The sequence below is a fragment of the Onychomys torridus genome, chromosome 9, assembly GCF_903995425.1.
Source record: "Onychomys torridus chromosome 9, mOncTor1.1, whole genome shotgun sequence".
Classification (NCBI taxonomy): Eukaryota; Metazoa; Chordata; class Mammalia; order Rodentia; family Cricetidae; genus Onychomys; species Onychomys torridus.
This window is the reverse complement of record NC_050451.1, coordinates 13,972,133-13,994,333: the sequence shown is the minus strand read 5'-3', so window position 1 is coordinate 13,994,333 and position 22,201 is coordinate 13,972,133. Positions and strand designations below refer to the sequence as shown.

The 22,201-nt window shown below is 39.3% G+C and overlaps 1 protein-coding gene across 2 annotated transcripts in view; it reads right to left on the bottom strand.

Annotated features, from left to right (window-relative positions):
- Positions 1-2,945: 2,945 nt before the first annotated feature.
- Dydc1 (DPY30 domain containing 1) overlaps positions 2,946-22,201 on the bottom strand; it is a 27,127-nt gene continuing 7,871 nt past the window's right edge. For both annotated transcript variants that reach the window (XM_036198566.1, XM_036198568.1), the window contains exons 5-7: positions 6,614-6,664; positions 5,939-6,040; positions 2,946-3,137 (exon numbers count right to left, since the gene is read on the bottom strand). In XM_036198566.1, the coding sequence (XP_036054459.1) occupies positions 3,108-3,137; positions 5,939-6,040; positions 6,614-6,664 (183 nt within the window). In that variant the 3' untranslated portion in view covers positions 2,946-3,107. The remainder of the gene's footprint in view (positions 3,138-5,938; positions 6,041-6,613; positions 6,665-22,201) is intronic.

Genomic DNA, 22,201 nt, shown 5'->3' with positions numbered 1-22,201 from the left:
TACTTGCTGAACTATCTCACCAGCCCTAAAGTATTTTATTTTAATAACATAGTTTGCATTATTTATGAGGCGTTATTTACATGTGATATATTTATACATACACACACACACAGGTAATAATTCAAAGAACAATCAATGTTTCTGTTACTTGGAATTTTTACCACTTTTTTATGATGATGACATTCAAAATTCTCTCTTTTGGCTAATCTAGGAGTTCTCAGAATGGCGAAAGTGAAAAGATGGTGGAATAAACCAAAGCTGCTTAATGGTGTGTACTTTTTTATAGTACTGATATACAACTTGATCCTTCATTTTGCTGAATATCACCATCCTTTTATTTCAGATTCAGTGTGCCTGCATGGTCTAATCTTTTGCAGTGGGAAAAATTAGTTTAATTACTGTGGTGGTTTGAAAGAAAATGGTCCCCCAAAGGGAGTGCACTATTAGGAGGTTGGCCTTGTTGGAGTAGGTGTGGTCTTGTTCAAGAAAATGTGTCACTGTGGAGGCAGGTTTTGAGGTCCCATATGTGCCCAAGCCACACCCAGTGAGACAGATCATTTCCTGTTGCCTGCAGGTCAGGATATAAAAACCCTCAGCTCCTTCTCCAGCACCATGTCTGCCTGCATGTTGCCTTGCTTTCCACCATGATGATAATGGACTAAACCTCTGAACTGTAAGCAAACCACCCCAATTAAGTGTTTTCCTTTATAAGAGTTGCCATGTTGTGGATTTAGCTCAGTGGCAGAGTGCTTGCCTAGCAAGCGCAAGGCCCTGGGTTCGATCCTCAACTCAAAAAAAAAAAAGAGTTGCCACAGTCATGGTGTCTCTTCACAGCGACAGAAACCCTAACTAAGACAATAACCTATGCTTACATCCTTTGTAGCCACCATTTCCCCATCTATTTCCTCCTCTTCTGGATTCCTTGCCATCCCTGAGTCTGATTCAGATGGAAGATCTAGATCCCTCCATAATAAGGCCAGAATTGGTCCAGCAGCAGAGACAGTCTACCAAAATGAGCCTAGCTGCCATGAGCAAGAAAGTCTATGACTCTGGTGGACAGCCAGGATTAGCCACTCTATTTGAGACCCATCTCCCTGTAGGGCAAAGAATATCTGCTTCTCCCTCTCTCACTGAGTTCTGGCCAGGACTACTTTAAACAAAACTGTATCCTTGGAACCACAATGTCTCAGCCTATGACCAGCCAAATTCAGCTTTCACCCATACCCTTTGAGGACTGTTCTAGGCTGTACAAAGTCTAAAAATTACTCCCCCTACCTCCTTCCTGTCTCTTCTCAGGGCCCAGTTGTTGGTTGGGGTCCAGCCCCGATCCATGGAAAGGTCCCTTGAAGGGACCCAACACCAAAGCCTTGGATTTGGAAGGATTCAGTAAAGGAAGTTCTCCTGAGAGCTCTAGATATATCCTGAAACTTCAAAGGGAGCAAAAGATCTGTCTGGCCATGGTGAACTAGTGCCTTGAGCCTACTGGCTGATCCAGAAAAAAGTGTGCTCCAGGCCCTCCAAGACTTTCCCACTCCCCTGTCTCTGTGTGAGGAATTTAGAAATGCTAAATAGAAAATATAAAAGTGGATGAATACAAAGAGACACAGGATAGCTTCTGCGGGTTGGGGGGGGGGGGCTGGGTCAATATCCAGCAGCCTTGAGTTTATTTCTAAGGGGGTTTTATACTCTAGCAAGGGGAGAGGGAAAAGACCTCCACCTTTCAAGATCAAAGCACAACATACAACCAAGTGTAGACCCTTCAAAACACCTGGTAACCACATCTCATGACAAAGCATCTTGTGATTAGGCCTTGAAGGATAAGACATCAGGTAACTATGTCTTTGCACCCTATGTGCAGCCTTGGAGAGCAACATAAACTCTGACTCTCTGACCTTGAGTCAAACCACAAGTTTGAATCTTTGTGGTCTCCCACAGTCTTTGACCTCCAGCCTCCCATGATAAAGTCTTCTGAGGCTGGGTAGACCTCCAAAGACACAGTTCCCTTCTCTGACAGATTCTCATTTATGGGTGTGATTAATGTTGAGCCATGCTAGTCCCTACTGCCTGGCAGATCCCCAGATCCCCACATCTCCAGAACTTTTTGTGAATAATAATATAGAACAGGCATGACAAGACAGTATATACATTTAATAAGTAATTTCTCCTATTTTTCCCTGTTTCAATTTCCAACTGAAAATGGCTTGGGAAAATGATATTATATACAAAAACATTAAAAACACAAAAGTGTTTCTTTCTAGCATTTGTGATTTTTGTACCCACATCTTTGAGAACTAAAAACTCAACACCATAGCCTTGGATTTGGAAGAATTCAGGAAGGAAGTTCTCCCAAGAGCTCTAGGTGTATCCTGAAACTTCAAAGGAACCAAAATATCTGTCTGACCATGGTGTCATAGTGCCTGAGCCTACCGGCTGATCAAGAAAAGGTGTGCTTCAGGCCCTCCAAGACTTTCCCATTCACCTGCCTCTGTGTGAACACTCATTTCAACAACCCTACTTTCACAAACCCTGAAAAGACAGAACCTGGATACCCAACTGTACAGAGAGTAAAGAAAAAGAAACCCTGGACCTGTTCTTGAATGTAGATAATCAAGCCAAGCTCAAGAACAGCCACCAACAGAGCAATGGGGAAAATACTCCCTTCAAATCTGGCTACATCATAGAAGTTTGATTAACTGTTCCTGTGAGGCTCCACCTGCCAGCAACCTGGGAAATGCTTTTCAGTTCATTCCTAAAAGAGAGGCAATATCTGAGACTTGTTAAAACTCAAGACCTCCATCCTTTGTACAGTAGTAGTTTCTTTTCTAGAACGTTCTTTCCAAGCATTTTGTTCTTTGTAGAGATGTACATTCTTTTGGTCCATCTCTTGCCTCTTTTTGTTGCTTCAGCAAATTCTGTCCACAATAAATCACACAAGTAACCAGATGTACTGAAAAATCTAAACTGTATTTTAAGGATACCCTTGAATCCCATTTATAAAGTTAACCGGGGAGAGTAGAGCTCACGTTTGGAGGAAGAAAATACTTATTAGGGCCCTTGTGATTGAAGTTTGAAACAGGTAGAAAATAATTCTTTGCAGTTGGTTGGTCCTACAAATCTTGATCAATGTTTAATGCAACCTAAAAGAAAAATACAGGGTAAATAAACTTTACTACAATGAAAAGACACAAAGAAAAGAAAACAGAGCTTAAGTAATATCAATGTGATCCTGTAAAGGAAGTTTTCTGAGTTCCAGGTTATTTTAGAAGAGTACCAAGTAGTATATAATTATACCTCATGTTCCCAAATTAAGTCTTATCCTTGTCTTTCTCATCCTTCCTAAGAGGCACAACCTTTCCAGAGCTACTCCCTTTGGGAGCAGAACCCTTGTCCTGTTGATTGTGAGCCTTGGCATTCAAGGGTGTAGTCATGTCTCCAGTTCAGGCACCTCTTAGTGGAATTTCTAGTGGTTCCTTCATAGATGGACCTTCACACATTGCATTCATTCCTCAACAGCATGCTCCCTTCCCTGGCTCAGTGAACACACTGGCTGCTGAATTTGAATCTTCTGCATGGCCCTCCCATCCCTACCAAATAAAGTGGGTTTGGGTCATGTGCATATCTCAGAGTCACCTGAAATTCAACATCTTCATGACTAAAGCCTCCCTGTTCAAAAACCTTCTTCCTCTTTTATGTTCATCAACTCATCCAATGATAAGACTCACATCTCAGCTGCTCAAGACAAAAGGCTAGGATTCATTCTTGGCACCCTCTCTCCATCTCTTGAGCCAAACTCAAGTCCATGCTGGTCACCTCTGTGCTCTCTAGCCCTGGTCATCTTGCACACAGATGACAGTAACCACTGTCATGTGGTCTTCCCTTTGAATACCTGCTCCACTCCAACTCTCCACCCGATAAAAATCCTTATATGCTCCCAATAACTTTCTCTGCTCCTAAGTCCCATCTGTCTAAGTGACATGCACATGTGATCTGACACTTTCTACTTCCCTGCCTTTAAGTTTTACCATGCTCCTAGCTCTGTGTAGCTCAACTCAAACCCTGGGCTGTTTGAATGCTTTTTGCCTTCTCTAGTTTCAAATCTCCTTGCTTGGTCTCTTATAGGCCCTTCCCAATGACCCAGGACTCAAAGGAATGGAACTGTTCATTGATTGTAGCTCCCTGCTGTGAATAGCTCTTGAAAACTCCTAAATTCATCTTTTTCTCTACTTCCAAGAGCTACCATTCAATATTGCAATTCCTTGTGGTTTCTCCCAGTCCAGCCTGCAGGCCTTCTCACTCTGTACACTCTCCTTAACACCTTGATCCCTCCCTTAGCTCAGTTAGCATCTGTGCTCTTTCTGGATTACTACCAAATCTACTCATACCTACTTCCCCATTCTCCTCCCAGGCTGTAGTCAGATGCTCTTTCTAAAGTGCAGCTCTGATGAGATAATTCTCCCACTGCCTGAAGAAAAATGTCTGGGGCCCAGAGCAGGAATTACAAGTCCTTTCAGGGTCTGGCCCCAACTGTCTCCTGACCTCCCTCATTTCCCTAAGTACCATTCTTTTCTCTCTCCTACCTGGGTTTTTTCCCTTCTTATGATTTCTGCCTGGAATTCTTTCTATATCCAGGTTCCTCTGTCCTCTCAGTGCCCACAGAATGAAGTAACAGGATGTGCCTCTTCTAGTTCACTTTCTTTTTGTTGCTGAGACAAACACCATGGCCAAAGGAACATGAAGGGAGCGGGCTATTTGGCTTATACTTCCAGATCACAATTCATCACTGAAGGAAGCTGGGGCAAGAACTGAAGCAGATTCCATAGAAGACTAGACCAGGCCAGACCACTATTTACTGGCTCATTCCCTCACTTTCCTTATTTCTTATTCAGCCCAAGCCTACAGTAGGCTGTACTCTCCTATATCAATTAGCAATCAAGAAAATGACCCCCACAGATATGCCTACAGGCTAATCTGATTGAGGCAATTCAAATTCATGTCCAGATGTATCAAGCTGACAACCAAGATTAGCCCTCACATTGCCCTCCTGGTAGGACAACGTGCCTGCTGATCTGAGTGAGCTATTCATGGCTCTTCTTTCAGTCATAATCTACACTGGTATGGGCAGTAGATTTCCTGGTCATTCTGGTGATAAACACTAAACCTGCTCTGGTTGTATTTTTCTTCTAGGCAAGAAACTCCATGAGGTAAAAACTGCCTTATTGCCCACTACATCTGGTACAATGCCTGACACACAGACATCGAAACATGCTTGTTAAATAAACACATTCACTTGCGTACTATAAAAACCTTTGTTTGCATTAAACTGTTTATATGTTTCCAGAGTTGGCTCCAAAGAGCCTAAATGGTTCTTCCTCTATTGAATTTAAGGATTGTGTGTTTCAAAAAAATATTTCACACATATATTTTTAAGAGGTTTTGATGGTTCCAAAATCTAACTGCAAAATACACATACAGATGATTGGATATAGATAGAAGCCTAGGCAGATAGGATGTTATAGATGTAAATAGAGATATGGCACTGCCAGCTCATTGACAGGCAAAGAACCAGTTAAAACTCTGGTTAATGGGGCTAGGCAAGTGGCTCCACAGTCAAGAGCACCGGCTGTTCTTCTAACGGAGCTGAGGTTGAATCCTAGCACACATATATGGCACTCCCAAACTTCTGTAACTCCAGTCCCAGGGCATCTGGTACCCTCTTCCAGCCTCCACTGGCACTGCACAAATATGGCACACATTTATATACATACAGTCAAAATACTCAGACACATAAAGGTAAAATTTTTAAAAACTTGGTTAGCATACACACATTCGGTCTTCTTTGTAAGAAGGAAAAGCACTATTTGCCAACCCACTTCAGATATACTAGACTTTATCAACACAAGACATAATCTGTTCTGGGATGACACACCTTGATACTTACATCAGATAACATTGGCTCATCAAGCTCTTCCACTCTGCTCAGGTTAGGTGCCCCATAGCGATCACTGATTTCAGCCAAGGTTTTGCCTGAGTCCACTGATTCCTACAGTCATATAAAAATCAGCTTTTACTTTCACATGCCTTCAAAATTAACATGCTATTTTTTCTTGCAATTTTGATACAAAATTTCTTAATTGCACCCAAACTCAACATGGTTAATTAGTAGAATTCACCAATGCCTAGTAACAAAAGAATTCTAGTAAGAAGTTATTTTTAATGCATTTAGAATTTCAAAATGCATATTTGTAAGTAATTCTATGTGCTTCAAAATATACAAGTACATGCTGCATGTCCAAATTTTATCCACCTTGAGGGTTAGTTCAAAGCACCATACACCTGCAACTTATCATTAGAATGTCCATTTGGACTGTCACTTTTATAGGGTTTTAGGGTTTGCTTTTGTTTGTTAAAACAGAGTCTCACTATGTAGCTTTAGGCATGCCAGGAATCACAACTTTCCCGCCTCGGGCACTGTGATCATGTGTGCACCACTATGCCCATCCTAGACCAGCAGTATTGACAGTGCCCTTATTCAGACTTTAGCCACTGATACAAAAAAATCAAGTTTCTATTCTAAAACATGTATTCATTTCACATAACACACATTCCTTCTCACCTCTGACAGTATGGACTCCTCACCCCTAGCTGTACCATCCATGCTCATCTCCTAGAAAAAAAAAATATTTTCATCTTTATTCCATGTTTCGTTTTCAGGAATTTTTATTTTTATAAAGTGCTGTGATTTGTTTAACAGTAAAAACAATGTCAGTTTCTAAGGAGTGATCAGAATATAGTATATACAAAACAATGGACCAGTTTCATTTATTACTATATACTAATAAGAGATAACTATTTAAAATTAAATAAAACTCTTTCAAAATAGGCTTACTAAAGGTGGAAGGTAAATCTCAGTTGCTGAAGATACTGTGCTAAGATACTTCAGAGACAGAGCCCTGAGCTGAAACTGACTTGAGAGTCTTTTTCTCTGAGGGTGAGTTTGGTGATAACAGAAGGTGCCATGAGAGCTTCCAAAGAAACAAAGCAACCAATAGTCCTAGTCAGTTATGATGCCCATGAACCACAGCAACAACCAGCATTGCACCATAACCCCAAGGGTGCAGTAGCATGCCTACCTTAGTGGTAACCAAGAACTCTCCAATTGGACTTAAGATCTGGTTAACAAGAGTGGCATTATGCTTGGTACTGGAAACCTAGGTAACTACTCAGGTCAAGCAAATTGGTGGATCTTGAAGGGGAACCTACAACCACTTTACTAAACCTGCATAATCCCTAACTACACTCTAAGTATTTGTCTTTGTACTCATAGATAAATGTAGTCCTCACCCCTCTGTGGAGGCTCACAAAGGTTTCCTACTGAGTTCTGGGTTTGCTTTACCCAGCAAAGCTGCATTAAAGGATTGCTTGACCATGTGCACGGTTTCTAGGTGATTGGAAGGATCTACACTTTGCTGAGCTAGGAAGAAGTCTTTTGCTACACCCCTTGGCACTCCTATAAATAGCCCTTTAAAAGAGAAAAGAGGGGCCAGTGGATAAGGATCCAGACCCTCCTGAGACTTTCCTGTATTTCTATCTGTTTCTCTCACTTCTATCCTTCTGTGTAAATCTCTTATTCCTCCTCAAGAGTACCCTGGAGTAAAATGTGGGAGCCAGTCTCCCAGTTGGCCTCCCATAGATGGCACCAAGAATAGGAACCAGGGACTTGGAAAAAGGAGTGTCAATAAGAACCAGGGACTTGGCAAAAGGAGTGTCACAGGTATAAGGAGGCATGCCTGATAAGGAATTAAAATATAAAGGCAATGGTATTTTATTCTCAGGAGTGAAAATTAGGTGGCAGAATGCCAAAGTTGGAAAGTGAACCTGCAGTGTGTATTTCTTTCTATCTGGGTCTATTTCCTTTTTTTCTCTCTCTTGATTCCTATCTATAAAAATTAAGAAAAAAATGTAAGGTAGAATATAGGAATATAGTGTAAGAAGAAATTTAGAATAAGAGTAGAATTAGGAATATTGGGTAAAAAAGAAACTTAGGGTAAGGTAGAATAAAATAAGCAACAAGACAGAGAAACTATGTCCTTGATTTCTAACTATGGGACTACAAATGCATACTTGTAGGGAAGAATCAGAAAAATCTATCAAAGATGAAAAAAATGAGCAGAAAAAGATTCCCATAAAAACTTTTGTGCTGTGGGATATTCTGTATGTCAAATGTGTTGCTCTGATTGGTTAATAAATAAAACACTGATTGGCCAGTAGCCAACCAGGAAGTATAGGTGGGACAAGCAGAGAGGAAAATTCTGGCAAGTAGAAGGCTGAGGCAGAGAGGCACTACAGCTGCTGCCATGACAAGCAAGATGTAAGGAAGTGGTAAGCCATAAGCCACGTGGCAAGGTATAGACTAATAGAAATTAGTTAATTTAAGAGAGAAGAACTAGATAGCAAGAAGCCTGCCATGGCCATACAGTTTATATGCAATATAAGTCTCTGTGTGCTTACTTGGTTGGGTCTGAGTGGCTGTGGGATTGGCAGGTAAGAGAGATTTATCCTGACTGTGGGCCAGGCAGAAAAACTCTAACTACAAAAAGAAAACTCTAGCTACAAATGGCACCCAATGGGTTGGCAAGAGTTTCTGCCTAAAATCTGAGAAAAAAAAAAGATTCTAAAATGGAGCTAAACGCAGCTTCCTAGTTGTCTCTCTCAAGTTAGCAGCAGCCTGTGGATTTGAGCTACTCTATGGTGGGTTCGTGGCATGTGTGCCGACTTGACCTATGCTATGTTACACAGAGGTGTTTCCAAGCTGCACACTATGCTGTGTGTTGGATATAGTTTAGAAAAAAAAAAAAGAGGTTTCTGGGCTACATGCTACTTTGATAAAAGCATAGACCCACCAGGTGGTGGTGGCGCATGCCTATAATCCCAGCACTCAGGAGGCAGAGGCAGGTGGATCTCTGTGAGTTCAAAGCCAGCCTGGTCTACAAAGCAAGATCCAGGACAGCCTCCAAAGCTACAGAGAAACCCTGTCTCGAAAAAAGCAAACAAAAAAAAAAATAGTTTTTAAAAATAAAGTCTTTAAAGAGACAGTAAAGGTAGTATAAAAAATAAGCCACGTAAAGATGGATACTACACAGAGAATCTGGATTGTGTTGTCTTTGGGATTTTTAACTGCAGAAAAACATCTGATCGTAAAAGCTGGCTGTTGAGTTAAACCAATATGTTTAAGTAAAGGTACCTTGACTTCAAAATTTGGATGTAAGGGTATGTTGCTTTAGAAAGGAGTCTCTGCTTTTGTTTCCACAGAAAGCAAGAGGCTATGGATTTGTTCCAGATTAAGATACATCAGGTTTGACCAACCAAGACCACCTGAAAAGTCTCCAATGACACAATGGCCTAGATGATGCAACATCCAGAACAGTTTCAAGGCAACTGGCTCTGACGATACACCCTCACGAACTACTCCATAATTCTAAAATTTTCTTTATGTCTCCATAAAATAGAGCAACCCCCTCCAGGAGGAAGTAGTAAGAGAAGCTACACCCAAATTGCCAAATATACCAAGCTGACTTTGGAAATGGAATTGGCTCACTCCTTCTCTAAACCCAGGAATATTGCTAAAAGAAAAGGTTAAGAAATTCTTGTGTTCCAAATCAGAAGAGCCTTTGGTGTGGGACAGAGAAAAACCAATATTTTTATTTAAAACAGGTTGATTATGAATGCAATTTCTTTCTAAAGAAGAAAAGGGGATAGTTTAGGTATGATAGGATGAAAGGGTAGATTAATGAACGTACTTTTAAAAAACAACAACTTGTTTGAAATGTTTTACATTGGTATAGATTTTAGTTTATTGATACAAGTTTAAACTTCATTTTGTTATACTGTGTGTATATTTCTACTCTTGTTTAAGGTATTATGTTTGTATAGCTCATTTAAAATTGTAATGGACAATTAAGGAATAGATTAATAATTAGTCATCTATGATAATCATACTTGTAGCCATGTTAGTTAAGTCTTCTAGGTATACATAGATATATTCAGATAGATAGGTAATCTTCAAATACTTCAAAGACCTACAGAATATGGCATTTAAAATGTTTTTTAAAATTTAGACTTTCTGGACAATGAGACATGTCTGCTCCTGGCAGCACCAATTTACTTCTGAGAGGAGGATGGGCATTGAAGACATTCTATATAAAGTGTATCTTCACCTTGGCAAAAATAGCCATTTGGACAAGAAACTGTTCTTGCCTGGACTGCTTGATCGACTGGACATGCAGGACCCATAGAATGGTAACCACTGAACTTTGCTTGGCAAAATGGTCTTTCAGGTTCCTGCTTCACAGAGGAAACTGCCAGACATTCTACAGGACACAGAGAGAAGTAACTGAGAGACTCTAGACCTGTGGGCTGAAGACAGGTGCCCCAACTTTACAGAAGAACTTTGGATGACTGTTCAGGTTGCCAGCTGTCTCTGTCTACTCTTATAAGACTCCCAAAAGTTGCCTGTGACAGCTTAGATTTAAGTCCTGAGCTGTGGAGGAAAGAATTTCCCCTGGGGTGGATGTAGTGGTATTTGCTCCATCCACAAACCTGGCTATATGGTCCAAAAGAGGCAATGCTTGCTGTGGTTGTTTGTGACGGCTGATAAAGAGATAGAGAAGGGACACAGCCCCTTCTTCCAGGTCCTGGCTGTGAGGTGGATTTGCTCCCCATCAGATCAGAGGACAACTTCTGCTATCTACTCTTTTCTGTAATTGTGTTTTTCTTCCATGTATATCTTAATAAATTCTGTTACCCACTTAATAGACTCATGTGGATTGATCTTAATAAGTGACACCCATGTGACAAAAAGACCACAGATTCCCTGTACCTTGTGACTGCAGCAGCTACAGCAGCAGCAGCTAGGCTCACAGGCTTGTGTGCTCACTGCAGCTCAACCACAATAGTACCTGAGAGTTACTTGGTCCCAACCACATGGATCTGAGTCCCTCGTGTCCCTACTGGAGCTACTTGCATGACCAAACCCTAAAATATGTGGGCAGCTGATGGTGAGTTTCTCTGCCCTGCAGAGCCCATGCAGCCCAACCTCCCAGGAAGGGCCTGGCCCCTACTCAGGTGAATAACTACATACAGCAGCCCAGCGCCTGTAGACCAGGCAGCTTATGAGGTGTGTAAGTCAATCACTCTCTGGCCAGGTAACTCACAGTGCAGCACTAGATGCCTTTCTATTTTTGTGCTTTTAGCGATAATATTGGGTCACAGTTCCCCAACTATTTAGAGATTACCAGCAGACTGTTCCTTTAATTTTAAAATTGTTCAGTGTAGCAGCTGCCAATTCTAAGACACCCTGGGATGCAATGCTCTGCCCCTAAGAGCACACATGCCCACCCACCCACCCACCCACCCGCTTCCACCACTCCAGCAGAGTCGAGTCCCAGTGCCGCACCCCTGCCTGCCATCAGCTCTGGAGTGGATCAGGACTCCATGGCATTCAGCTACCCAGGGGGTACAACAACACCTCTGTGAATCCTCTCCCCAGTGGCTCAAGCTTCTGTGTCCTGGGCCAGGGATCTGCCACCCCTGCTTGCCTTCACCAGCACCATAGCACCAAACAGACAGGCAACTACTTCCAGGTGTGTGATTGTGCCTGAACTCTTCTAGCTTATTGGTATTTTGCCTCATTGTTGTATATAAGCTGTTGTAGTCCCAGCAACCCTACCTAGTACTCAAGAGTTGCCTGGGTGTGCATTTAAATTCACAAAAGCCATTCGGGACCTCAGTTGGCTTGCACCAGACCTGTTTTAGCACTACACACCAGTGACACCTGCTAGCCAAACAGTGCTACTACACCCAAAAACCATTGCAAGGATGATAATACAAAGGAAGCCAGGTAAGAATACTTGATAATTTTACACTTTAAAACTGATTAATAAATAAACAAATTAATAAAATTTCCTTTACAATTTTTGAATATTTCTCAAAACATGGCAGAAAATAGTATTTCACAAGGATTTAAGAATTTTTTTACTTGTATGACAAATGAGATTTTTCAGGAAATATATAACCTTCCTGGGACATATTTGGCATACATCATTTTAGCATTTACCATAATAATTCACATAGCACTGAAAAATAAGTTTAATAATAATAACAAAAATGAGTCATTATTGGGAAACAGGCTTTGCAAGATAGCGATGAAGACTTACATGAAACGATTCTTTCTCTGGAAACTGCTACCCCAAAATTACAAGGTACTAATAAATACTTGAATAAATAGATTCTTCCTCTGGAATCTGCTAAACAGGAATTACAAGGTAGTAATAAAGACTTACATGACAGGCTCCTTATTTGGAATTTCCTAATTTACTACAAGAAATTCAGTCCATTAACAATAAATGTACAGGCTGATTTGGTTTTATTAGTAAGAAATAGGAATACTTAGTGGATAGAACAATAGCTCTCCAGGTGATGTTGTCACTGCTCAGACACTTTATAAGGAAGAAAGATTATCATTAACTGATAAAATAAGGTCTATGGAATCATGTGTTTCAGAAGAACATAAAAGGCTGCACGATTCCATGAGAAATCTAGAATCCCTTGCAACAGAGGAGGTTCACTCACTGGGACAGACTCTAGATGCTTGTCTGCAAGCCCTGGAAGAAACTCTCAGTGAAAATGACAAGGAACCTAATAAGCAGAACGGCAAGACCATACAGCTCATAACATCTCCAAATAATTCTTATACAATGGCTTATCCGTGAGAGGCCAGCAGATGATAGACATCCTGAGTGATATGTAGAATATATATTACAACCCATTCTGACTAGAGATTTTAAAAAATATGAAGGAAATGGCAGTCACATGTGGCATACACTCAACATTTGTAAGACAAATGTTAAATTCGTGGTTTACCTCAAATAGAATCATACTCGACTACTGGAATCCATTAATTTCAGCTGTTCTAGAATATAGCCAGCAGTTGCAATGGATAAACTGGTTGAAAAAGGAGGCAAGGAATCTAGAACAACAAGGTAAGATCAGCGGTTTTGAGCTCTCCTAAGATCAAATCCTTAGTGAGGGATGTTTCACTGATAGGAATGTACAAGCCACTTATGATAAGCATAAAATATCCCTGTGCCATACAGCAGCTCTAAATGCTTGAGGAAAATTCCAGAAACAGGAAAACCATCTGAAGTATACACAAAAACATTCCAAGGACCACAAGAACCTTTCACTGATTTATTACATAAGCTGACCACAGTTATAACAAAAGCTGTGTCAGATAAAGAGTTAAGAAAAGTATTAACTGAGTCCTTGGCATTTGACAATGCTAAAACAGAATGCAAAAGAATACTTATGTCATTAAAGGTCAGATCAGCTCCTTTGAAAGAATGGATTCATTATACTATCAGTGTTGAGTCTCTTAACCATAATAATGAGGCTTGGACAGGAGAAGCAATTTCCAGAGGTGGAAGAAGGCCCTAGGATACCAAATGCTTTAACTGTGGTACACCAGGTCATATAAGTAAAAACTGTACATGGGGTGCTCCTAGAAGTAATGCTCTAGGAATTGAAATCCCTATCTCACATAAAACAGAGTTCAAGATGGGTTTGAATGCATAGGGCCAGAAAGACAGAGGAAGGCTGAAGCCATATATGGCAAATGTTGCAGAGAATCTTGGGGATGAGATCTGTTACAGCAGTGGAATACTCAGATTAAAATTCCTACAATCTCAGAAAGGGGATACAGACCAATGCATGTTTCTATACTTACTATAAAAAAGTCACCAACTGTTCAGTCTGTTGAACTCTCAGAAGTGCCAACAGTCTTACCTTTAAAATGGATAACTGATAAACCTACAAGCTACAAGATTTAGAACAGCTGATTTAACAGCAGTTAAATGCTCAACTCATAGAAGAATCTATCAACTTTGGAATTCTCCTGTATTTGTTATTAGAAAAAGGTTCGACAATTGGAGAATGCTGACATATCTGAGACCTATTAATAATGTAATTCAGGATATGGGCTCTCTACAGACTGGGATGCCCTTGCCCTCTCTGCTACCCAAAGAATGGCCTATAGTAGTTACTGACTTAAAAGCCTGTTTCTTTACCATACCTTTACAAGAAAATTATAGAGAAAAATTTGCCTTCACAGTACCTAATTATAACAATTCCCAACCAGTCAAGAAATATCAATGGAAGGTCCTCCCACGGGGAATGTTAAACAGCCCTACCCTATATCAATATTTTGTGCAAAAACCATTGGAGATAATTTGTGTGAAATTTCCACAATCCATAATTTATCATTATATGAATGATATTTTAATAGCTGACCCAAAGTTAGATAGCTTAGAAAGCATGTTTGAAGAAGTAAAGGAAGTTTTGCCTCACTGGGGACTACAAATTGCTCCTGAAAAAATACAAAGAGGAGATTCTATTAATTACTTAGGATATAAGATAGAGCTGCAATAAAATTAGACCCCTAAAGGTACAACTCAGGAGAAATTGATTACAGACTCTTAATGATTTTTAAAAATTGTTAGAAAGCATTTCCAACTAACAGGGTATCATTGGAATACCTAAAGATGGACTAAAAATTTGGTTAATACTCTAAAAGGGGACAAAGACTTAAACAATAGAATTCAAGAGAATTATCAGCCAAAGCTGAGAAAGAATTGGCTCTAGTAGAAAAGAAAATATGAGAAGTGCATGTGGATTGTGTGAATTCAGAACTTAACTGCATTCTGGTCATACTCCCCTCCAGACATTCCCCCACAGGGATTTTGATGCAGAGGGAAGATGTTATATTAGAATGGATATTTCTACTACATAAACTGCATAAGAAACTTTGTAGAAAAAAAAAAATCTCTGATTTGATTCAAAAAGGAAAATTAAGACTTTGCCAGTTGACAGGAATGGACCCAGCAGAAATTATAATACCTGTAACTAATGAGGAAATTTCCTTGCTATGGAAAGATAATGAATACTGACAAAGAGCCTGAAGTGACTTTTTGGGAGAGATTAACAACTGTTATCCCAAAAGCACAAGAATAGAATTCATAAAGAGAACTGAATGGGTCCTCCCTCACATTGCATGGCATAAGCCAATTTCTGGAGTCCTCATATTCTATACTGATGCAAATAAATCAGAGAAATCAGGATACAAATTGGGAGACTTAAGTGGTTCAAAGTTCACACAACTCTATATAAAAAGAACTGTATGCCATTCTTATGGTACTGATGGAGATCATAGAACCTCTCAATATAGTCACTGACTCTCAATATACAGAGAGTTGTTTTACATATTGAAACTGCTGGAATTATTCCTGATAATACATAATTAACTTCATTGTTCATACAATTATAGAAATCATCAGAAGTAGGGAATTTGTAAGAAAATATCCTACTTGTTTCTTCTGTAACCTAACTCCATTACCCACAGGAAGCAATCCAAAAGGCATACAAAGAAATGAAACTTGGCAGATGGTTGTGTTTCATTTCGCAGAATTTGGAAGATTAAAGTATGTGCACCATACCATTGACACCCATTCAGGATTTCAGTGAGCAACTTCTATGAGTTCTAAAAATGCTGATTCTGTGATTACAGACCTATTAGAAGTTATGGCCATCATGGGAACACTTGTACAAATTAAGACTGATAATGTCACAGCATATGTCTCAAATAAAATGAGAAAGGTTTTTGCTTATTATAATATCACGCATGTTACAGGTATACCACACAATCCCACAGGTGCTGGGGATGTCTTTCTATATGCTGTGAATGTGTGTTGCTCTGATTTGGTTGATAAATAAAATACTGATTGGCCAGTAGCCAGTCAGGAAGTATAGTATAGGTGGGAAAAAGCAGAGAGGAGAATTCTGGGAACAGGAAGACTGAGTCAGAAGATGCTGCCAGCCACCGCCATGAGAAGCAAGATATAAAAATACTGGTAAGCCACAAGCCATGTGGCAAGGTATAGATTTATAGAAATGGGTTAATTTAAGAGGTAAGATATAGCTAGCAAGAAGCCTGAGCCATTAGGCCATACAGTTTTAATTAATTAAGCCTCTGTGTGTTTATTTGGGTCTGAGTGGCTGCAGACCCAAGCGAGACTGGAGAAAACTCCAGCTATACACAGGCCAAGCAGTAATAGAAAGATCCAATCAAACTTTAAAGAATATGCTAAATAAACATCAACAGGTAACAAAGACTCCTATAAATACACTGCATAATGCTTTATTAACCTTGAATTTTCTCAAGGCTGGTGAGAAAGGAACAACAGCTTTGGAGAGACATTGGACAACTGAAAAACTTCTGAGCTAAACCAACTGATTTATTTCAAAGATGTGTTGACCTCAGAATGGAAACCAGGATACATTCTATGTTGGGGGAAAGGTTTTTCTTTTGTTTCTACAGGAGAAAAAAAGCTATGGATACCAACAAAATTCATAAAAATTTGATTCAGACAAGAGAAACCCCTTGATGAAGAGAAGTAAAAGCTCATCTACCAATGTGGCACCTCTATAAGTTGTAAAAAAAAAAACTTAACAAACATGGGTTGGGGCAAGGTTCTTTTTTGTCTTTACAGGATAATAGGATTACCCATCTTCAAGAAATTGTAACACTTTGGATATCCAGACGTCTACAGCAGAAGGAAAGAATCTACTGGAACCAATGTATACAGGGTAATATCTCACTGCCTAACATCTATATCTCTTTAACTCTAGAAAAGTTGTGGTTCCAATTCAATTATATATCAAGCTGACTTTGGAGTTAGAATTTGGCTCCCTCCTTCTCTAAACCCAAGCATATTGCTAAAAGAAAAAGTTAAGAGATTCTGTCTCATATCAGAAGAGCTGTCTGCTGTGGGACAGAAGAAAACCAATAAAAAGGGACCACCGTCATCAAGATTCTATTTCTTTCCATGATTTTCCTTGCTTCAGAGAATTCTTTCTTACATATCATATCATCTTTAAATCCAAACTTTTCATTTTGATATTAATAATGTTCAACTTTTCCACAATTAAAATAACTCTTCCCAATAGCAATCTCTGAAGCCTCTGGAAGGAACATGGGGCCCCACAACAACAACTCTACTTAGTCTAGAAAGATGTCATGGCACCTAAGAACATTACTCAATGATCAGTTTTGGACTGAAAACACTTCAGGACAGTTCTAAGATGAAATAGATGGTCCATCATACTACACTTCTAGCCAGAATCTCAAACAATCTTATTCATTTCTGAGACTGGCTGCAGACTTATTGCTAGCCCTATTGAAATGTAACAATCTAAGCTTTCTTATAGGACCCCACAGAGATACCATTGCCCCATAAACAGCAGAAAATAATTATAATAAAATGACACCCCTCTCCAAAATGTTTCATTTTTCTCAGGGTTAAGGATGAATGGCTGTACGGTTGGGTGTGGAACAATAAAATTTGAACTCAGTATTCATTTTTAGAAAAGAAAAAGGGTAATGGATAAGTATAGGCTATTAAGGTAATTATTGTATTTACTAGTAAACTAATTCAGTAAAATATCAGCCTTAGATAATTTGCACTGATGTGGATTCTTATATATTGATACAAATGTAAACTATTCTTATATTCCTATTTAAGATAATTTGTATATAGATACAAACACAAAACTATATTTGTTGTATTGTACACATATTCCTACTCCTGTTTGAAGTATTTTGTATATTGATACAAATGTAAAATTATATTTGTCATACTGTATGTATGTTCTACCTCTGTTTAGGATATTTTGCATTTTGATACATACTTAGGATTATTGTCACATTGTATATTGCACTATATATACATTCCTGTGTTTAAGCTATTTTGTGTATTGTTACAATCTTGAGGTCATTGTTCTTATATGGTACATCTGCTTACAGACTGTTTATCTTGTTATGTGAAGCCTTAGACCTTAAGTTATATTAATAGAGAAGATTTACTGAGCTGTAGTCACTCATGCTTGTCATTTCTGTAGTTATGTTAGTTAAGTTCTTCAGACTTACAGAAACATATGTCAGATGGATAGGTAATCTTCAAACATTTCATAGACCTAGAGAATATGGCATTTAAATGTTTTGATAACTGAGAATTCTGTTGACATGAGACAATATTGCTCCTGGCAGCACTGATCTGATTGTCAGAGAATGTTGGGCTTCTCAGACATTTCTGTTTGGAAGTTTTTCTTCTTCTTGGCACAAAGCAGCCTACTGGGAAAAGAAGTGCCCTTGCCTCAACTGCTGACAGTACAAATACTGTTCTTTCTGGATGAGCAGGACACAAGGAAAAGTGACTTCTGAACTCTGCCAAGATGGGGTAAAAGAGTCTTCCAAAATACCTGTTTCTGAAAATGAGCTGTCAGATACTCTAAGGCCTATAGCCAATTTGAATGGACCAATGATGCTGAAACATTAGGTGACTATCCAGGCTGCCAGCTGTCTCTGTCTAGGCTCACATGATTCCCAAAAGTTGTTTGCATCCATCTCCTGTTTACTCAGGAATTATTATGTTCCTTCTCATGTCTTTGAAAGAGTTAGTTAGACTAGATAACTATAATTACAATCTTCTTGTATCTTAGCTAGAACACATTAAGTTCTAGATTCAGGTTCTTTGGGATAGGACACCTTTTGAAATGATACAGGTAATGTGCCATTTACATAGACTTCTCTGGATTTTAGTATGTTTCTTATTTGATATTATTCTTATTGGTTGTAGTTCCATTTTGTTTATGTTATTACCCTTTGTTTTTTCCTGGACAATACTTCATAATCATTCTTATTGTATATAGTTTGCATTAAGATTAGAAACTTCTTACTTAGACAAAAAGGAGAAATGTAGTAGTATTTGCTCTGCCCATAACCCTGGGCTATATGGCCCAAAGGAGGTGGTGCTTGCTGTGGTTGTACATGACTTCCAATAAGGAACTGGAGAAGGGACACAGCCCCTTCTCCCAGCTCCTGGCTGTGAGGTGGATTTGCTCCTGGTCAGATCAGAGGATGACTTGTGCTGTCTACACTGTTCTGTAATTGTGCATGTATTTCCTCAATTTATATCTTAAAAAATTCTGTTACCCATTTAATAGACTCACTGGATTGATCTTAATATGTGGATGTAAGTGAAATAAAACTTTTCACTCCACTGATGCTGCCACTGTATGAAAACACTGTACAATCAAAATAGTTTGGAGGACAGAACCTTGGGAAAAAACCTAGTTAAATCTTTTTCTAAAACCCTGAAAGCTTTTCAGGTCTTCTTTTTGTAAAGGCAAAATTAGATTCACCTGAAAATAACATCTATCAGTATGGGAAAATCACCTGTAATTACTCTAAATAAAAACAAAAATCCACCAGGCAGTGCTGGCACACACCTTTAATCCCAGCACTCGGGAGGCAGAGGCAGGCAGATCTCTGTGAGTTTGAGGCCAGCCTGGTCTATGGAATGAGATCCAGGAAAGGTGCAAAGCTACACAGAGAAACCCTGTCTCAGCCCCCCCCCATATAAAAAAATCCTCTTGAAATATGGAAAATCCTCTTTGCTAGTCCTGTCTCTCCTTCAAGCTAGTAAAAACAGCAGCCAGAATCCCCTATGCCTGAGAAAGTGCAGGCACAAAGCTGAGCAGGGGCAGCATCCCACAAGATGGAGCTGTGGCAGAGATGGAGCAGGACCCAAGGATGGGCTGCTGGTGTAGAAGCAGTTAGCAGAGAAATTGAGCTAAGGCACCAGGGACTCTACATCTTGGAGGAGGGGACAAACAGGGACAAGCAGAGGATCTATCCAGGGGGGAAAATCTTACTGAAAAAGCTTTATTTCAAGTACTTTCATTTTCTTACACTGACCTACAAAGGCAGGGGAGCAAGCCACAAGAGGTTTTTGCTTCTGGCACCAAAGCACCTGTCCAAATGAGTGTAGGTGGATGGATGTGGCCTGCTCCAGAAAAAGTGTCAGGTGAAGGAAATACACCTATCAATGCCAGCTCAGAGAGAACAGAAATCTCCCATGGTAAAAAGGCAAAATCTTGACTCAAAAACCTCCTGTGGTAAAAATAAAAGCTTGAATATAGACTGTGTCAACAAAAGTTTTCTCCTGGACCCAGAAATGTTGTTTGTTCAATAACAGTGTGACCATATAGAGAAAGGCAGTTTGGGAAATGTAGTCCATAAAAGAGATACTTTGGTACTGCACTGCCCACAAGCTTTGTTAACTTGCCTCCTGGGAATGAGAAACAGGTAAACAGTTTGCCTGTCAGGTAGGAATTATTTGCTATGAAAAAGCAAGATGGTAAATTGACCATAAAACAAGCATTTCTTATTTTCCTCAAGGACAAGGCATAGTGGAAAGAGCTCATGGCTTTAAAAATTAAGAAGGGGGAAATAGTACCCTCAGAAGCTTGCTTGCTGCCTGAGTTTGGTATAATGTGTGGAACGAGAAATGTCAGCTCCAATTATGCTCCTCCAGAAAAACTGGAATAACTTTCAGAATGAAATTAAAGCTGACCATGAACTCCAAACTTTCAAAAATAAAGCAGTGTTGAGTTCACTTATAATTTTTACTATGGTAACTCATGATTTGCATACTGTCTTATTGAAAGAAAATAAGTTAGTTCTGTTAAGAGATTCTTTCAAGATGTTTGCTAAAGTTTATAAAGCAGTTCTATAGAGTTTCTTTTTGAATGTAAGTTTGGTAAATAGTTCTTCTAAGAAATCTCTTCTAGATATGTGCTAACATTTGTAAAATAGTCCTACAGTGTTTCCTTTTGAATATATAAGTTTGTAAAAAGCATAAATGTTGAATGGAAGTCTGTAAAACATGTAAATGTTGAAAGTGTAAATGCTAAATGTAAGTTCACACTAGAATTGTTTTTATTACTCCATCAATATCTATCTAGTCTGAACAAATGAGATAACTAATTTTTAAAAGCTAAACCAAATCAATCACATTAGAGGCATTTTGAAATTTTTACTACTGTTTTACCTTCAGATATATTTGAATACTTTTTATGATAGCTTAAAATATAATTTTATGATCTCAGTGGCCCCTGGAAAACTTAAGTGAAGGTGTTATAATTAGGGGAGCTTTTCCAACTTCTTCCTAAAAGTTTCCACTCTTTTTGTTTCTGTTTAGAAAGGGGTAGGCCTCACACAAAGGGGTAAGCCTCCCACAGTCAAGTTAGTTTATACAGAAACTCTACTGCTGTGCTAGGGATACATGTATAGATGAGGTACTTAAACAGCTAAAAGTGTTTTTATAATCAGCATGGGTTTTTGTTTACTTGATCGGACACTTTGAAATGATTTGAAATGGCAGTTTTCTCCTGGGAATCAAAATAGTCTCTTGAAAGTTTTATTGAACATCTGTGGCTTGACCAAAGCTTGCTATGAAACTAAGCTGGCCTTGAACTCACAGAGATTCTCCTACCTCTGCCTCATGAATGCTGGGACCAAAGGTGTGCACCACTATACTGGCTTTTCTAGGAAGTTCTTATCCTGAATCCACACAGTAGCCCCAGGTGGTTTATATTCTTAAAGGACCACAACCTGACACCATAAGGATGAATATTTGACACTAACCTTTTCCCTAGTTCTTTTAACTAAAGCCAGAAAATATGTTTCTTCACCATGGTGGGAGCTACAACATGTGACTCTCCAGTACCCAATAAGATTCAAGTTCCTCATCCTTTGCCACAAACAAAAGCCCCAGGAGGGAGGCTGAAATCAGTATCAGACCACAGCAGGGAAAACATTCCTGTTAGCTCTTGATTCTCTGACTCCCAAGGGTCTGAGGCAAACTTCCCAGAATCCAGCCCCTATTCAACTCAGGATTCTTCAAATATTTTTGAGAACGATAGTTTACACTGTGTGTCTATAGGCTATAGCAAGGGACATGAGTAGAGTCTGAGTAGTGAGTGAGACAGGGATACTTTCCAGGATCAAGATGAGCAACACTAAGTCAGTGTGGACAGGAAGGATAAAAGTTGTGATGACTCTGTTCACACAGGCTTGCTATCTGTAGACAAGGGTGTGACCCTCTGGAGTGTTAATATTTGAGCGAGCTTGTATATATATACACTCAACAAATGCTCCTTTTGCACAAGCTAACATAAGTATCCGGATGTTAAAACTAGGCACAGATATTTGAATTTACCCTTCATTATCTCACTTTTTATTCAGTTCATC